The following is a 13,671-nucleotide window of genomic DNA, read 5'->3' as shown; positions in this document are numbered from 1 at the left end:
ATTTTCTGTTCCATTACAAAATTCAATACTAAAATTTCATAGCTAACATTCAATATTAATTTCAACATTAAAATTTATCAAAATGATTAAAAACAGTCAATTAGAAAAAGCAATACACCAAAAATAATGGTAGTATTTCCAGGCTTCTACTGCATTGTATTAACCATCACACAGGAAGCAAAAGGGCTGTGAATAGTGGTAGGCCACTTGGCTTTGGATTCCAGGACTATGGAAATGCCAGTGAAGGTAATCTAAGAAGCATTTCCTGTTTTATAAATATAGCAGAGGGCCAAAAAAGGGGATCCCAGATTGTTTTCAAGTTACAAAAAAACATTAAAGTGCAACTTTGTCTTTTACATCTCAACAAAGTTCTGTCATTTTTTGAAAGAAAGTAGGGCCACAGCTTTATAGTCATTTTCTCATCTAGAACCCCACAATTATTAACACAAATCAAACCACAGTTTTGGAAGAATGCCTTTGAACAGGGAAACTACCGAACAGTGATTAATGGCCATACCTAATTCACAGTTCGGAAACTGATGGTGGAGGACTGTGTATCACGAACAGAGAAAGAGGCCTCCCAGAGGCTCTGAGGCTGCTGGTCTTCAGCCAGGTGACAGCACAGCACCCACTGTATACACCCTGATGGCAACGGCAGGAAAGTCCATAGTCACGGTGATAGAAACAGCCACAGCTGCCAATTGGAAGACTCACTCTTTCTGGCTTTCATGGACTGTGTTTTGCACATCAAGCTCACTGTTTAGAGCTGTCTTAGCACTCTTCTTTTTTTGAGACTTTTGACTCATGTTCTTTGCGTAACTTTCTCTGTTGATAGATGCATATGGCTATGGCAGTGATGCAAAGCAAAATAAGTATCACCACTGCTATCACACCTCCAATGACTGCAGAGTCTCTTCTGTCCGCTCTCCCTCATCCGCTGGTCCAGAATGACCTGTGCCTCCCGCGAGTCGGGGAGCCAGTTCCCACCTGGGGGAGCCAGACGCTGCACCTGCCGCGCAGCGGGTCATGGGGGCCACGAGGCCGAGGACGGTGACCCGGGAGGGCTCCCTTCCATTTTTAACCAGACTGTTTTAGTATCATATGCAGTTAATCTTTCATATAATGTTGTGCTACCTATGTCAAATGACTATCTTGCCACACAAAAGCAGAAAATTTTGCAATACTCCTTTCTTTCTGTTTGTAAATTTAGTTAATTTCTTGGCAACTACTTTTATTTTTATCAATATGCTATCAGAACTTAACAATTTCAGATTGTATTATAACAGGGCATAGTTCTTTAAATATATTATGGCTATACAAAAGCACATCAAATATTTACTTTATGAAAGAGAACAGTATTTACATTTGCTCTCCAAAACAACATAAAATACAACTTTAAAAACATTTAGATGAAAATTGGAATAATCTCAACACTAAACAACTAGATCTTAAACACAGTATCATGAGGAAAACTCAGGACAAGCTATAGTTACATGATACATTGGGATTCAGGGCAATTCAAAGATCTCTGTGCACCATGATTTCACAAGTAGTACATGTAAGTGCTTCTTGAAACATGGAGAAGCCATTTCAACATTTATTATTAACATACAGTGGCTCTCTGACAATATCTGCCATCCTAATATAGATGTACAGGAACTTTTAACTCACCCTAGATATGTTTTAAATTATTCACATATAAACAGTTTCGCCAAAAAAATAGTTTAAATGCCCGCATTAATTTGTTCACAAGTTCACAACTGTAATAGTTCTTTCTTTTTTTAAGAGATGGGGTCTTGCTCTGTCACCTAGGCTGGAGTGCAGTGGTACAAACACTGCTCAATGTAGCCTCGGCCTCCCACGCTCAAGCGATCCTCCCACCTCAGCCTCCCGAGTAGCTGGGACTACCAGAGCATGCCACCACACCCGGCTGATTTTTGTTTTTGTTTATTTTTTGTAGAGACAGGGTTTTGCCATGTTGCCCAGGCTGGTCTTGAACTCCTGAACTCAGGCAATCTTCCCACCTTGGCCTCCCAAAGTGCTAGGATTACAGATGTGAGCCACCTCACCTGGCCTGTAATAGTTCTTAATCCAAATAGTTTATAGTGAACACATAGTACACCACATTCCATATTGTGTCATATTAGGTGAAAATATATCAGAAAATGAGAGTCTTCATTAACAAGGTACAACCAACGTTTCTCCAAAATTAAGTACCTTTACCCCTTTAAGTCAAAATACCATAATACCATGATATTATGGCTTTGTGACTTTTCTGATAATATCTCAGTCTGACCTCAAAAAACAGAGAAAAAGCTGGGTGCGGTGGTGTACACATGTAGTCCAAGCTACTTGGAAGGCTGAGGCAAGAGGGTGGCAGAGCAAGATCCTGCCTCTAAAAAAAAAAGAAAAATTAAAAAGAAAAGAAAAAAGTGGGGATACAGATATGTTTGAATGGCAAAGCCATTACCTTTGACTTAAGACCTTTATCTTTGTGTTTATTTATTTATTTGAGAGTTTTGCTTTTGTCTCCCAGGCCGGAGTGCAGTGATGTGATCTTGGCTCACTGCAACCTCCACCTCCCAGGTTCAAGCAATTCTCCTGCCTCAGCCTCCAGAGTAGCTAGGGTTACAGGCACTCACCACCATGCCTGGCTAATTTTTATATTTTTAGTAGAGAAGGGGTTTCACCATGTTGGCCAGGCTGGTCTCGAACTCCTGACCTCAGGTGACCCACCTGCCTCAGCTTCCGAAAGTGCTGTGATAACAGGTGTGAGCCACCACTCCCGGCCCTACCTTTGTGTTTAAAGGAGGGTAGAGATAGGAAAACTGTAAAAGACAAAGGAAGAAACACCTTGAATTACATGTTTATGTGAGATGAAAACATTTTCCTTTAAAGCTGTGTAACTGGAAACATTTTCTGGACAAGGCAATACAAAAACACTACATTACGGCATTGTGCAATGAATACACTGCATTTCACAATAACTGAAAACTATTGGGGATAACCACCTCCAATGACTTCTGATTCAGAGGAAAAAAAAGATTAATGGTTCCAAATTACTTGAAACTTAGGTAAAATAAAAAGAAAAAAAAAAGCTTTTTTTTTTTTTTTTTTTTTNTTTTTTTGAGACAGAGTCTTACTCGGTCACCCAGGCTGGAATGCAGTGGTGTGATCTTGGTTCACTGCAACCTCTGCCTCCCCAGGCTCAGGTTATTCTCCCACCTCAGCCTCTTGAGTAGCTGGGCCTATAGGCGTGCGTCACCACACCCAGCTAATTTTTGTATTTTTTTGTAGAGATGGGTTTCACCATGTTGTTCAGGCTGGTGTCAAACTCAAGCGATCCTCCCACCTTGGTCTCCTAAAGAGGCAGGGTTACAGGTGTGAGCCACTGAGCTGCCCCCGGAAAAAAACTATTGTTTTTTTCTTTGAGACAGAGTCTCGCTCTGTTGTCCAGGCTGGAGTGCAGCGGTGAGATCTTGGCTCACCATAATCTCCGCCTCCTGGGTTCAAGCGATTCTCCTGGCTTAGCCTCCTGAGCAGCTGGGACTACAGGTGTGTGCCACCATGCCCAGCTAATTTTTGTATTTTTAGTAGAGACAGGGTTCCACTATGTTGCTCAGGCTGATCTTGAACTCCTGACTTTCTGATCCGCCTGCCTTAGCCTCCCAAAGTGCTGAGATTACAGGCATGAGCCACTCTGCCCGGCCAAAAATTCTATTTTTTAAATGGCAGTATATATGGTATGCAATAAGATTCCCAAATATCTGACAGTCTTTTTTTGTGTGAAGCGGGGAGGGCAGGGATCAAATGTAGCATATTTAATAGTGACTACATTAAAGAAAAAAATATAAATCCAGTTTCAAAAGAACACTTTTTTCTTCTTTTTTAAACAATGTTTCCTTTTTATTCAAATCAATTCTAACTTTATAAAAATTTTATTGTTGCAGGATAATACAATCACTTATGAAAACCAATTGTACAATCAAGGTCTAACCGTGATAATGTTTACTAATCTAACAAGATCAAGATAAAACATTTACTAAAGGAAAATATAGATAACACAAAAAATACTATCATAGGAATCTAAGATCATCTAATTCTTTAAAAAATATTAGTTCTTTTCTGCCATTAAGTACCACAAAAGAAAAAAGTATTAGTTCTAGTTGTCTTTATACGTTGTGACAATTTATAGCAGAGTTTAATGACAGAAAAAGCAACAATGTCTATATTGGTGGTATACATTTTTTAAGATTTTTATGTGCAAGGCCACTTAAAAGATGACAAACCACAGATGAAAATGAAGGCAACAGAAAAATTCAACTTTTCACAACCAAAAAATTAGGGCAAGCTTAAAATAATTTGGAAAAGGATGTCCTAAAAGATATGTTGCAGATCTGTGTTCTGTTGTCCAAGATTATATCAATGCATAATTCTAAATCTTTCTAAAGTGTAACATTAAAAATATGTAATCTAATTTACAAGGTATATGCCAATTCTGTGTTTTATCACATAGGTATGTTTCTTCATTAGCTTTTGAAAATGGGTCATTTGAAAAGACAATAATTTTTAGGCCAGGCTTGAGGGCTCACACCTGTAACCCCCAGCACTTTGAGAGGCCGAGGCAGGAGGATTACGTAAGGCCAGGAGTTCAAGACCAGCCTGGGTAACGTAGTGAAACCTCGTCTCTACAAAAAAAAAAAAAAAAAAAAAAAAAAAAAAAAAAAAAAATTAGCTGGACATAGTGGCCCGTGGTGGGAGGATCACTTGAGCCTAGGATCCTCTCACTTCGATCCTCCTACCACACACCACCATGCCCTGACTGTGCTACTGCACTCCAGCCTGGGTGACAGAGTGAGACCCTGTCTCAAAAATAAAGACAACAATTTTCATTTGAAAAATTTCATTCAGGCCGGACGTGGTGGCTCACGCCTGTAATCCCAGAACTTTGGGAGGCCAAGGTAGGCGGATCACCTGAGGTCAGGAGTTCGAGACCAGCTTGGTCAACATGGTGAAACCCCGTCTTACTAAATATACAAAAATTAGCTGGGCGTGGTGGCATGCACCTGTAATCCCAGCCATTCAGGAGGCTGAGGCAGGAGAATCGCTTGAACCCGGGAAACGGAGTTGAAGTGAGCTGCACCACTGTACTCCAACCTGGGTGAGGAGTAAAATTCCATTGCAAAAAAGAAAAAAAAAATTCATTCAATTTTACTTGGGATTGAAGACATATGACATGTGCTATCAATACATAAATACATAAAACTCATAGTGGATAGCAGCAAAGGAGTGGGGTAGCAGTAGAGAGGGAGTTATGGCAGATTAAGGAGAATCTGAGAATTCCCATTGTAATTATTTTGGAAATTGATGAAGATAATTCACACTTCGAAAAACTCAAGACTTTCCTTTTTCAAGAACCGAAATAAACTCAAGACACCTTGCCAGCACTTCCCCACCTCTCAACAAATTGATTACTCTTTTACACATAAAACTGAAACAGTTATGGCAGCAAAATTGAGAGCAACAAAAGTTTATAAAACTGTATTGCAGTTTCTTTTTCTTGATTCCAAAGTGCAAGATGCAGGGTTTTCATAGTCTTTTAGCAATGATTCTCCTGTAAATAAGTCTTCATTTTGTTTGGCAAAGGTAGTTTGTGAAATAAGTCTATTCTGGTATACTGACATAAAACAAATGACATGGGTGCTGCAAAGAACAAACTTGTGTGAATTATGATATCGGATTGGTTGGTCCTACAGGGTAAATTGCAGATCCAGGCAACTGAGACCTTGAATAACAAAAAAACTTGATTTTCCAGAGTCCCTGGTTGAATGTTCAATTAGATTAACTAACTGTCCTTTCACATCTGGTTGTTCATAAAAGCAAAACCTACCATTTGAGTGTTCAATTCTAGTGTGATGTGTTTTACCATGGGAGCAGAAGCTTGAGCTTGAAAGATAATGGTCACCAGGGCTATCCCGGACAAGAAAAAAACCATCTAGCACATTTGCTCGCTTCTCTTCTGCATGTCAGCGTGTGATTGCCCCCCAGCACCATCCTTATTTTGTGAGTTTTTTTCAGCTCCTCTGTAAGACTTGTCACAACTATAACGTCACAACTTTGGGCAGAATCATCAACTCTTGCAACCCCAGGAACAGAGTCAGAATCAGAATTCAAATGACAGTGCTCATGGACTGGCGCTGGCACTACTGCTGCTAAATGTGTGTTGTTTTGCGCAGCTGTATTTGCGATGCTTTGTTACACAGCAGCAGAAAACTAATGGACACGTGGACATCTGCACCTGTGAGTCCACAGAAGTTCCTTTAGATTTGATTGTTCTGTATTGGAGGTAGTAATGATGAAAGTGTCTTCATGACTTGCTCTTGGGCTCTGTACTGTAACTCCTATAGGTGCCAATAAACAAGCCATTCAGGGATGGATCCACAAAGATCTCCGGGGCAACAACCAGGTCCTGCTCTACCTGATTCTCAGCTTTGGGGATAGAAATCCCAGAAACTTCCATGGGAGAACTGTCCAGATAATAGCATGAGACCCTTGCAAAGGATAGAGCCTCTTATCTAAAGGCACAGAATACTGAACATAGTCTTGAGGCATAAGTCTAATAGGTAAAGGCACATGTTCATCAAGGTGAAGATACAAGTCTTCATTCTGAAATTCTGAACTCTCTCTCTCTCTCTTTTTTTTTTTATGAGACGGAGTCTTGCTCTGTTGCCCAGGCTGGAGTGCAGTGGCACAATCTCAGCTCACTGCAACCCCCGCCTCCCGGGTTCAAGCGATTCTCCTGCCTCAGCCTCTTGAGTAGCTGGGATTACAGATGCGCGCCGCCATGCTCGACTAATTTTTTGTATTTTTAGTAGAGCCGGGGTTTCGCCATGTTGGCCAGGCTGGTCTCGAACTCCTGACTCGTGATCTGCCCCCCTCAGCCTCCCAAAGTGTTGGGATTCCAGGCGTGAGCCACCGCGCCTGGCCTGAACTCTTTAATTCACTATTTTGTTCTTTGCACGCAACTTCAGGCTGAAGATAGTGAAAATCCGTGCAGGACCTGGATTGGAAGGATGAAGCAAGGCTTTGAGTCTCATGGTGTCATCTCCATTTTGATATGCCTCTCCTCAGTTTGTAGGTCAACAAGGCAAGGAGAGGACTCTAGTGAGGACTGTGGACGGAAGCGGACCTTATTGGTCTTTGAGCTCTCACATCTTTAAAGACTGTTGGTGCTGAGAAGAGAAAAAGTATCCTCATCTGGCAGAACTCCCAGAGGGTGCGCTCCCCTTGGTTGGTCTGCTTTTGTTTTGCAGAAAGCTGCCTTTTCAATGTACTAATTAGGCTTTCACTGTTTGATTATTCTTTTTTCATCTTTTTTACCTTTTTCATCTTTCACTGTTGATATCATAGGTTGCCATATCAGCTACCAAATAAGAAATCATCTTTTCCAAATTCACTGTGTGTAGTGATGGTTGTTGTACTACCATGAAATCAGTTTTTTCTTAACTTTTATTCAGGTTACAAGATTTCTGGAAGGTTTTAAGATCAATTTTAATTAGTCTTTGTGACTGGTTACTTCATCCAGTGGACCAATTTCTCTCTGGAATATTAGCCCCACACTTCTCAAGTGCCTGTGCCGCTGCATCTATGTATTTCTTCGGCTTCATTTAACCTTTGGAGCCATTTTTTTTCCAGCAGCAGCGCGGCAGCAGCCACCAACATGGGTCTCGTCCAGCTCTGGCGCTACTGCTGCGAAATGTGTGTTGTTTTGAGCAGCTGTATTTGTGATACTTTGCTAGACAGCAGCAGAAAACTAATGCAACATCAATGGTGTTATTAGGGTGGCAGAGTTTGGGAATGGAGTTGAAGACTCAGCTGATTTAATTACAGTTGATTCTAAATTTAAAATTGCACATAAAAGAAAAAACCTGAAATCAATGTCAACAACAGCAAAAAAACCACACAAGCACTTCCGTCAATGTCCAGATCAAGCCTTCTTCGTCACCCCCTGCAACCTGACCTGTTTCCTCTCTAGATATTCATAGACAGTAATATGTTTTATCATCTAAATAATAGTCTTCTGTATTGCTCTCTAGTGCCTTTTTGTGTCTACCTAACTAGGCTTCAGGTTCCTTGAGAGGAGGATTTGTTTTGTTCATTTTTGTGTCCCCCCTCACCCCCCACAGTATCTTGCACATAGAGAATCTAGTAAATGTTACTTATTGGCTGAACAAGTAGGAGAATGACCTGCATTTAGCAACAGAAAAAGTTTTAATTAGCTAACACCCACTCATCAGCAAGGCCTAAACATCTGCCAGTGAAACCTGGGAACTCTCTTCTAAAAGTTGAAAAGCTGCGTTTATTTATGACAGATGGGGAACGTGTAGTGGGTGTGTGTATTGGGGGAGGGGTTTACCAGTTAAATCAAATTACAAGAGGTTGGTGCCCAATTTTCAGGAGAGTTTGTGTAGCGATCTTTGTCTTTTTCATTGCATGATGTGACTTGATTATAGGATGGAAGAAATTAGCATTATGAATTTTCTCTGTGCTCATTTCCATAATTGTTTGTCGACTGTTTTGAAGAAACTTAAGCAGAACTTGAGAATTTAGTTGTTTAAAAAAATGTAGTGAGGGGGCTAGGTAGCAAAAACTTTTTGAAGAAATTCATTGACCTGCTTTCTTAGATCAAGGACTTTTTGAAATAAGAAGGCTCTCAGAGATCCACCTTGTAGCCTCCAGTGGCTTGTAATAATTTCTTGCTGATGTGGCAAGCTACCTTAAATCGTTTCTAGAACAAAAGATGAGGTATAAATGCTAGTGTGACAAAATGTCTGAACAGTGGACTTGAAACTGCAGGAGGATCATAAGAGCCGATTTGTTCAAGGAAGTGGAGGCAATTCATGACTCAATCTAGCCGTGTGGTTTAGGCAGATGGCAAATGAATTCATTTGTCATTGTTGGTCTGCCTTGAGCTCAGTGGAATCGCCGATTGTGACAATTTGCAGGGCTAGTTGGTGGAAATGAAGTCACAAATCATTTGTTGGTGGAGGGGAGTCGTGGATTTTGTTGAACATGAATCACCTTTAACATTTTTATAGCTGCCTTCTGAGTCCAAACGCCCGGCACGCCCCCTGAGTTATTAAGTATTTGCCCTATCACCGTGGGCAGGAGTCTCCTAAATACCAAAACGATTTTGAAATTTCAGGCTATACGACAAAACATTGGAGATGTCTGCATTCAATTGGCCCTGTGAACGCATCATTCTTTTTCATCAAAGTGCTGAAATCGATGGCTAAGTTACAATGAAGAAGAGCTCAAATCGGAACCCTCTGTCTCCTTTTGAAAAGCTGTCTTTGCGATGCACTCTTCTGAATTAATTGGCTCAGAATTGATCCGCGAGACTCGTAACCATCCGTTTTTGTAAGAATAAAGTTGATGAAACTTTTTTAGACGCCTTTGGCATTTATGTTTAAAACGACACCACCGGCTAAGTAACAGACTCTTCTTTATCGCTGTGGGAAAAATGTATCCGTCTCGTTTGTGTGTTTGTTTTTACCCTTCCGCTACACTCTTAAGAAACTTGGCCGCTCCCGCCCCGAAGAGTGCCCTAACCCAGAGTCAGGTTGACAGGGCTGCTCGCATGCGCGGTCTCCACCGTGGTGTTTGTCGCAACGGGCGCTGCGCGGAGGACTACATGGGATCTCGACTTTGCAGCTTAAAGTCATTTTGTTGGCGGCGCTTGTTACCGTCTACCTCCGCGCGGGCACTTGATTGTAACAGAAAGTAGTTCCGGCCCGTGTTGTTTCGGCCGAGGAGCCGTCGCCGCCATTTCAAGATCGTGCTAGGTAGATGGCCAACTAGAGTTCCTAGGGTTCGAAGCCTGTAACTGCTGCCGCCGCTCAAGCCCTCCAGAGCGCTGCTACAGCTGCTGCCCTTGTACTACTACCTCCAAATACGTTCTTGCCGGTAGTGGCGGCAGCAGAACCAATTACCTCTTCTTTGCTCTCCCTCGAGAAGCTCCAGATGGCGTCTTCCGTGGGCAACGTGGCCGACAGCACAGGTACCGGTGTCCCGTTCTACCTTGGCAGATGCCCCCTTGGGGTCTCGCGCCGTCCTCTGCCTTACATCACTCCCTCCCTTCCCTCTAACCATCCCCATTACATCAATGACATTCATTGCTCAGCTTTTCGTGATCTACTGGCATCTGATCAGATCGGGTTTTCCGCTGTCGTCCGCTCCCCGAACATTTCCTCCTCCTCCCTTGCTTGCTTTTTGCTCCCTTTTTTGCTTTGTTTTTATTTCGTAAATGTTCTAGCTTTCCACTCTCTCCCGGCGCTTCTATCACACGTGCGCGCTTAGAATGTCGTGGAATGGACTGCATTGGAACCCCTGCCCTTTTACTTCTTTGCAGCCGTTTTCTCCATCCAACTCATCACTTCTCCTTTTTTCCTTCCACCTCCCCCTCCAGCCTTTTCCCCTTAGCCAGATTTGGTCCTTCTCTACCAATCTAGGGCGGGGGGTGCCGTTCCGATGTAATCATATCCTCACTTTGCATCACCCGAGAAGTAGCAGAAGCTCGTCGATGGTGCCACAAGTCACCTCGAGAAGAGGGGACATTGAGCAGCCTCCCGCTAGGCAGTGCCTTTCTGGTGTTCTTTCGGTTGAGCAGTCCCAGTTTAGATTGGAAATTTCCAGGGGTTTCCTTTGCCATCGCCCAATTCCACCGCTGCCCCCAGCCTGGATTTCCCACCCTGTCCGCGGGGAACCACACCCTTCCCTTCGCGAGGTTGCCAGCCCTACTGTTCACTTCCTATCCTTGGGGGAGAAACCACCCCAATGCTGCTGCTTTGGCGTTGACCACCCTGCCCGCCCAATTCTCGCTTTGTGTTACTTTCTCGATGTATTCCTCCGCCGCCGCCTCTGGGTCTGCCATCCCCATTCTTCAGCCCAGTATCTCTTTATTCACAGGGTGTATATTTTTTTTAAGTTTCCATCCCTGCTTGAAGAGTTTGTAAAGCAACTGGAGTGTAGCTGCACAAGTACCAGGCGGTTGCCCTTTTAGACAATTCAGTCGCGAGCATTTGGTACTAAAAAAATGAAAACAACCAAATTATAGGAGTGTCCTTCAGCTGCCTTTCCATATTGAGGCGATTTGGGGCGGAAGGGGGTGGGGAGTTGGGCTGCGCTTCTAAGGTTTCCCGCGAGGTTATTTTTTTGGTGGTTTCTCAGTTGAGCTGTGTCGAGGGTTTTAGTTACTGTTTGTGGACGTTGTGCTGTAAGTAGTAGGTGAATCGTCAATTGTACCTTATCCGTAATTGTAGGGAGTGGGATTAATAATTAGTCCGTGCTCTCCTCCCCACTCCTCCACAGTGATTTTCAAAGGTTTAAGATTCTGTACTGGATTCTGTACTAGGCTTCCCCTTTTTAATGTGTTATTTTATTTGAGGAAGCTGTTTCAAATGTTAAAATACCAGATAAGCGGCATTGAAAAGTGACAATGTGAAAATAAGGAGCTAGGAAGTTCTAGAGACTTAGCTAAAATGTAATTTTATAGTTTCTGTTAGAGAAAACCTCCCAGATGTGGATTGCAGATCTCAATGCTCTTTGTGTTGGTGGTCAGCTGTACATTCTGTCAGGAAATTTACTTTGCTTTCCTCAGTATCCAGAACACTCATCAGCTCTAATGATTGGGGAGCTGGGCTCAAATTTGAACTCATCACTTTAACCTTGGTAGAATTAAATAATTAGTCCATGGTTTCCCATTTCAACGGGCTAGTGAAGTGCTATAGTCGAATTCCCAGTTTAAGTATTTTCACTTGTGACAAGCAGTTGTTTTCCCTCTATGGGCTTTAGTTCTATCCTTCAAAGATCTTTATGTATCTGCATTAAGTCACTTGCAGCAAAGTGCTTTTATTCATTCTTTTGCGCTTTATCAAATATCTTATATTTTAGCTTCCCCCCCCCCCCCAAATGTTTTGATCATTGCAGTTGCAGGTAAACTGCCTTGTTTATATAGGCTTGTTTACAATGTCTTAATCCTTTAGTCTATACCAGAGCTCTTTGGAAAATGTTAGTGCTAAACCAACGTGGGTGAGATTTAGCCAATTTAGTCCCCTTGTGAGCTTGGGATGGTAGAGGAGCAGTATAATCTTGGGTCTTTATTTGAAATGTTTAATGACCCCTTTAAATATTTTGGCTCTTGACAAATGACAAACATCTTGTTTATCAGCTGTTTTAAAAATAGCACTTTGACTTTTCGGTTTTTTCCCTCAGGCTCATTTCTACCTTGTCCTTTTAAAGAATTAAATTGTGAAATATACAAACACATTGATATAATTTAAAGAGTTAACATATCTGGTGTCCTTACTGAGGTTAAGGTTAAGAGATAGATTATTACCAGTATTCCACTTCCACAAATTCAACCTGAAATAGGGCACAAAATATTGTTTCCCAGTATGTTAAATTCTGATCTTATTAAATCTTTGTGACCTTACAAATCACATGTTTAATATTTTGTTTATGTTAACTAAGGTATGAGGAATAATGTTCAGTGAATCGTTAGATGCTACCTATGATTTATAATTTAAAAGTACAAAGTATTTTTGGTCTAAAATATAATCTTATATGGAAGTAAATATTCCTTTCTAGTTTGGGAAAGAAAGTATTAATGGGTGAATTCTAAAAATACCAATTCTGCACTTGATGTTAACTTGGAGATATAAATAACGTGCAGAACACTCTAGTGCTTTACATAGTTTCAAGCATTTTCATTTTTAAGTTAAATATACCATATTTTTACATTTTTTTGTTTGCATTTCTAACTTTTTGTTTTCCCCCCTCCTTCCCTCAAATGTTTTGATGATTCTCCAGAACCAACGAAACGTATGCTTTCCTTCCAAGGGTTAGCTGAGTTGGCACATCGAGAATATCAGGCAGGAGATTTTGAGGCAGCTGAGCGACACTGCATGCAGCTCTGGAGACAAGAGCCAGACAATACTGGTGTGCTTTTATTACTTTCATCTATACACTTCCAGTGTCGAAGGCTGGACAGGTAGGAGATGTGGGGGTACCTGCTGGTGATTGCTGCCTCTGGGTGCTGAACTTGAAAAATGATACTTTAATATTTGAACTTGAAATTTTTCCAGTACCGGGTTTCAACTGAGCCGCCAACGCACATCTCTCTTGCCCACTTGTGACATGCCCAGCTGCCAGTTTTCCTCCTTCCTTTTGTGGTGGTGGTTATATTATCAGTGTGACTAGGGACCTTTTCTAGATTTTTCTACCTGGGTCTGCTGCATTCCAGACTCTGTTCAGGTAATAAATTACTGTCAATGTATATCTGAGCATCCAGTCTCCCTTTCATGAGACCTGTCAGTTTGAGGGACTGAAATGCTCAGAAGTGATGGTTACATATGATGTGGCAGGAGATGCATACCTGAAGTTGCAAATGCAGTTGTTAAGTTGTTATGGTGTGTTGCTTTTACCTTCAGTTGAATTAATCGAAAGGGAAGAACTTGTGTTCCTGTCCTTTTCATAAGTTGTCATTTAAAGATGTGCATCATTAAATCTTAAGAAATGAAAAATGACACTCATTCACATAGCTTTTCATTTTTGATCTTGATCATGATTTCCAATGTGGTAGTTTTTTTTTTTTTTTTTTTTTTTTTTTTT

At 41.5% G+C, this 13,671-nt stretch overlaps 1 protein-coding gene across 2 annotated transcripts in view; it reads left to right on the top strand.

Annotated features, from left to right (window-relative positions):
- The first annotated feature begins 9,788 nt into the window (after positions 1-9,788).
- The window catches only part of OGT (O-linked N-acetylglucosamine (GlcNAc) transferase), a 42,478-nt gene continuing 38,595 nt past the window's right edge, over positions 9,789-13,671 (top strand). Inside the window, exons 1-2 of one of the 2 annotated variants that reach the window (XM_017516731.2) lie at positions 9,789-10,060; positions 12,871-13,051. In XM_017516731.2, the coding sequence (XP_017372220.1) occupies positions 10,024-10,060; positions 12,871-13,051 (218 nt within the window). In that variant the 5' untranslated portion in view covers positions 9,789-10,023. The remainder of the gene's footprint in view (positions 10,061-12,870; positions 13,052-13,671) is intronic. The other variant, XM_017516733.2, reaches the window with a different exon arrangement.

This window comes from Cebus imitator, unplaced genomic scaffold, assembly GCF_001604975.1.
Source record: "Cebus imitator isolate Cc_AM_T3 unplaced genomic scaffold, Cebus_imitator-1.0 Scaffold602, whole genome shotgun sequence".
Lineage (NCBI taxonomy): Eukaryota > Metazoa > Chordata > Mammalia > Primates > Cebidae > Cebus > Cebus imitator.
This window is presented reverse-complemented; position numbering and strand designations above follow the sequence as displayed.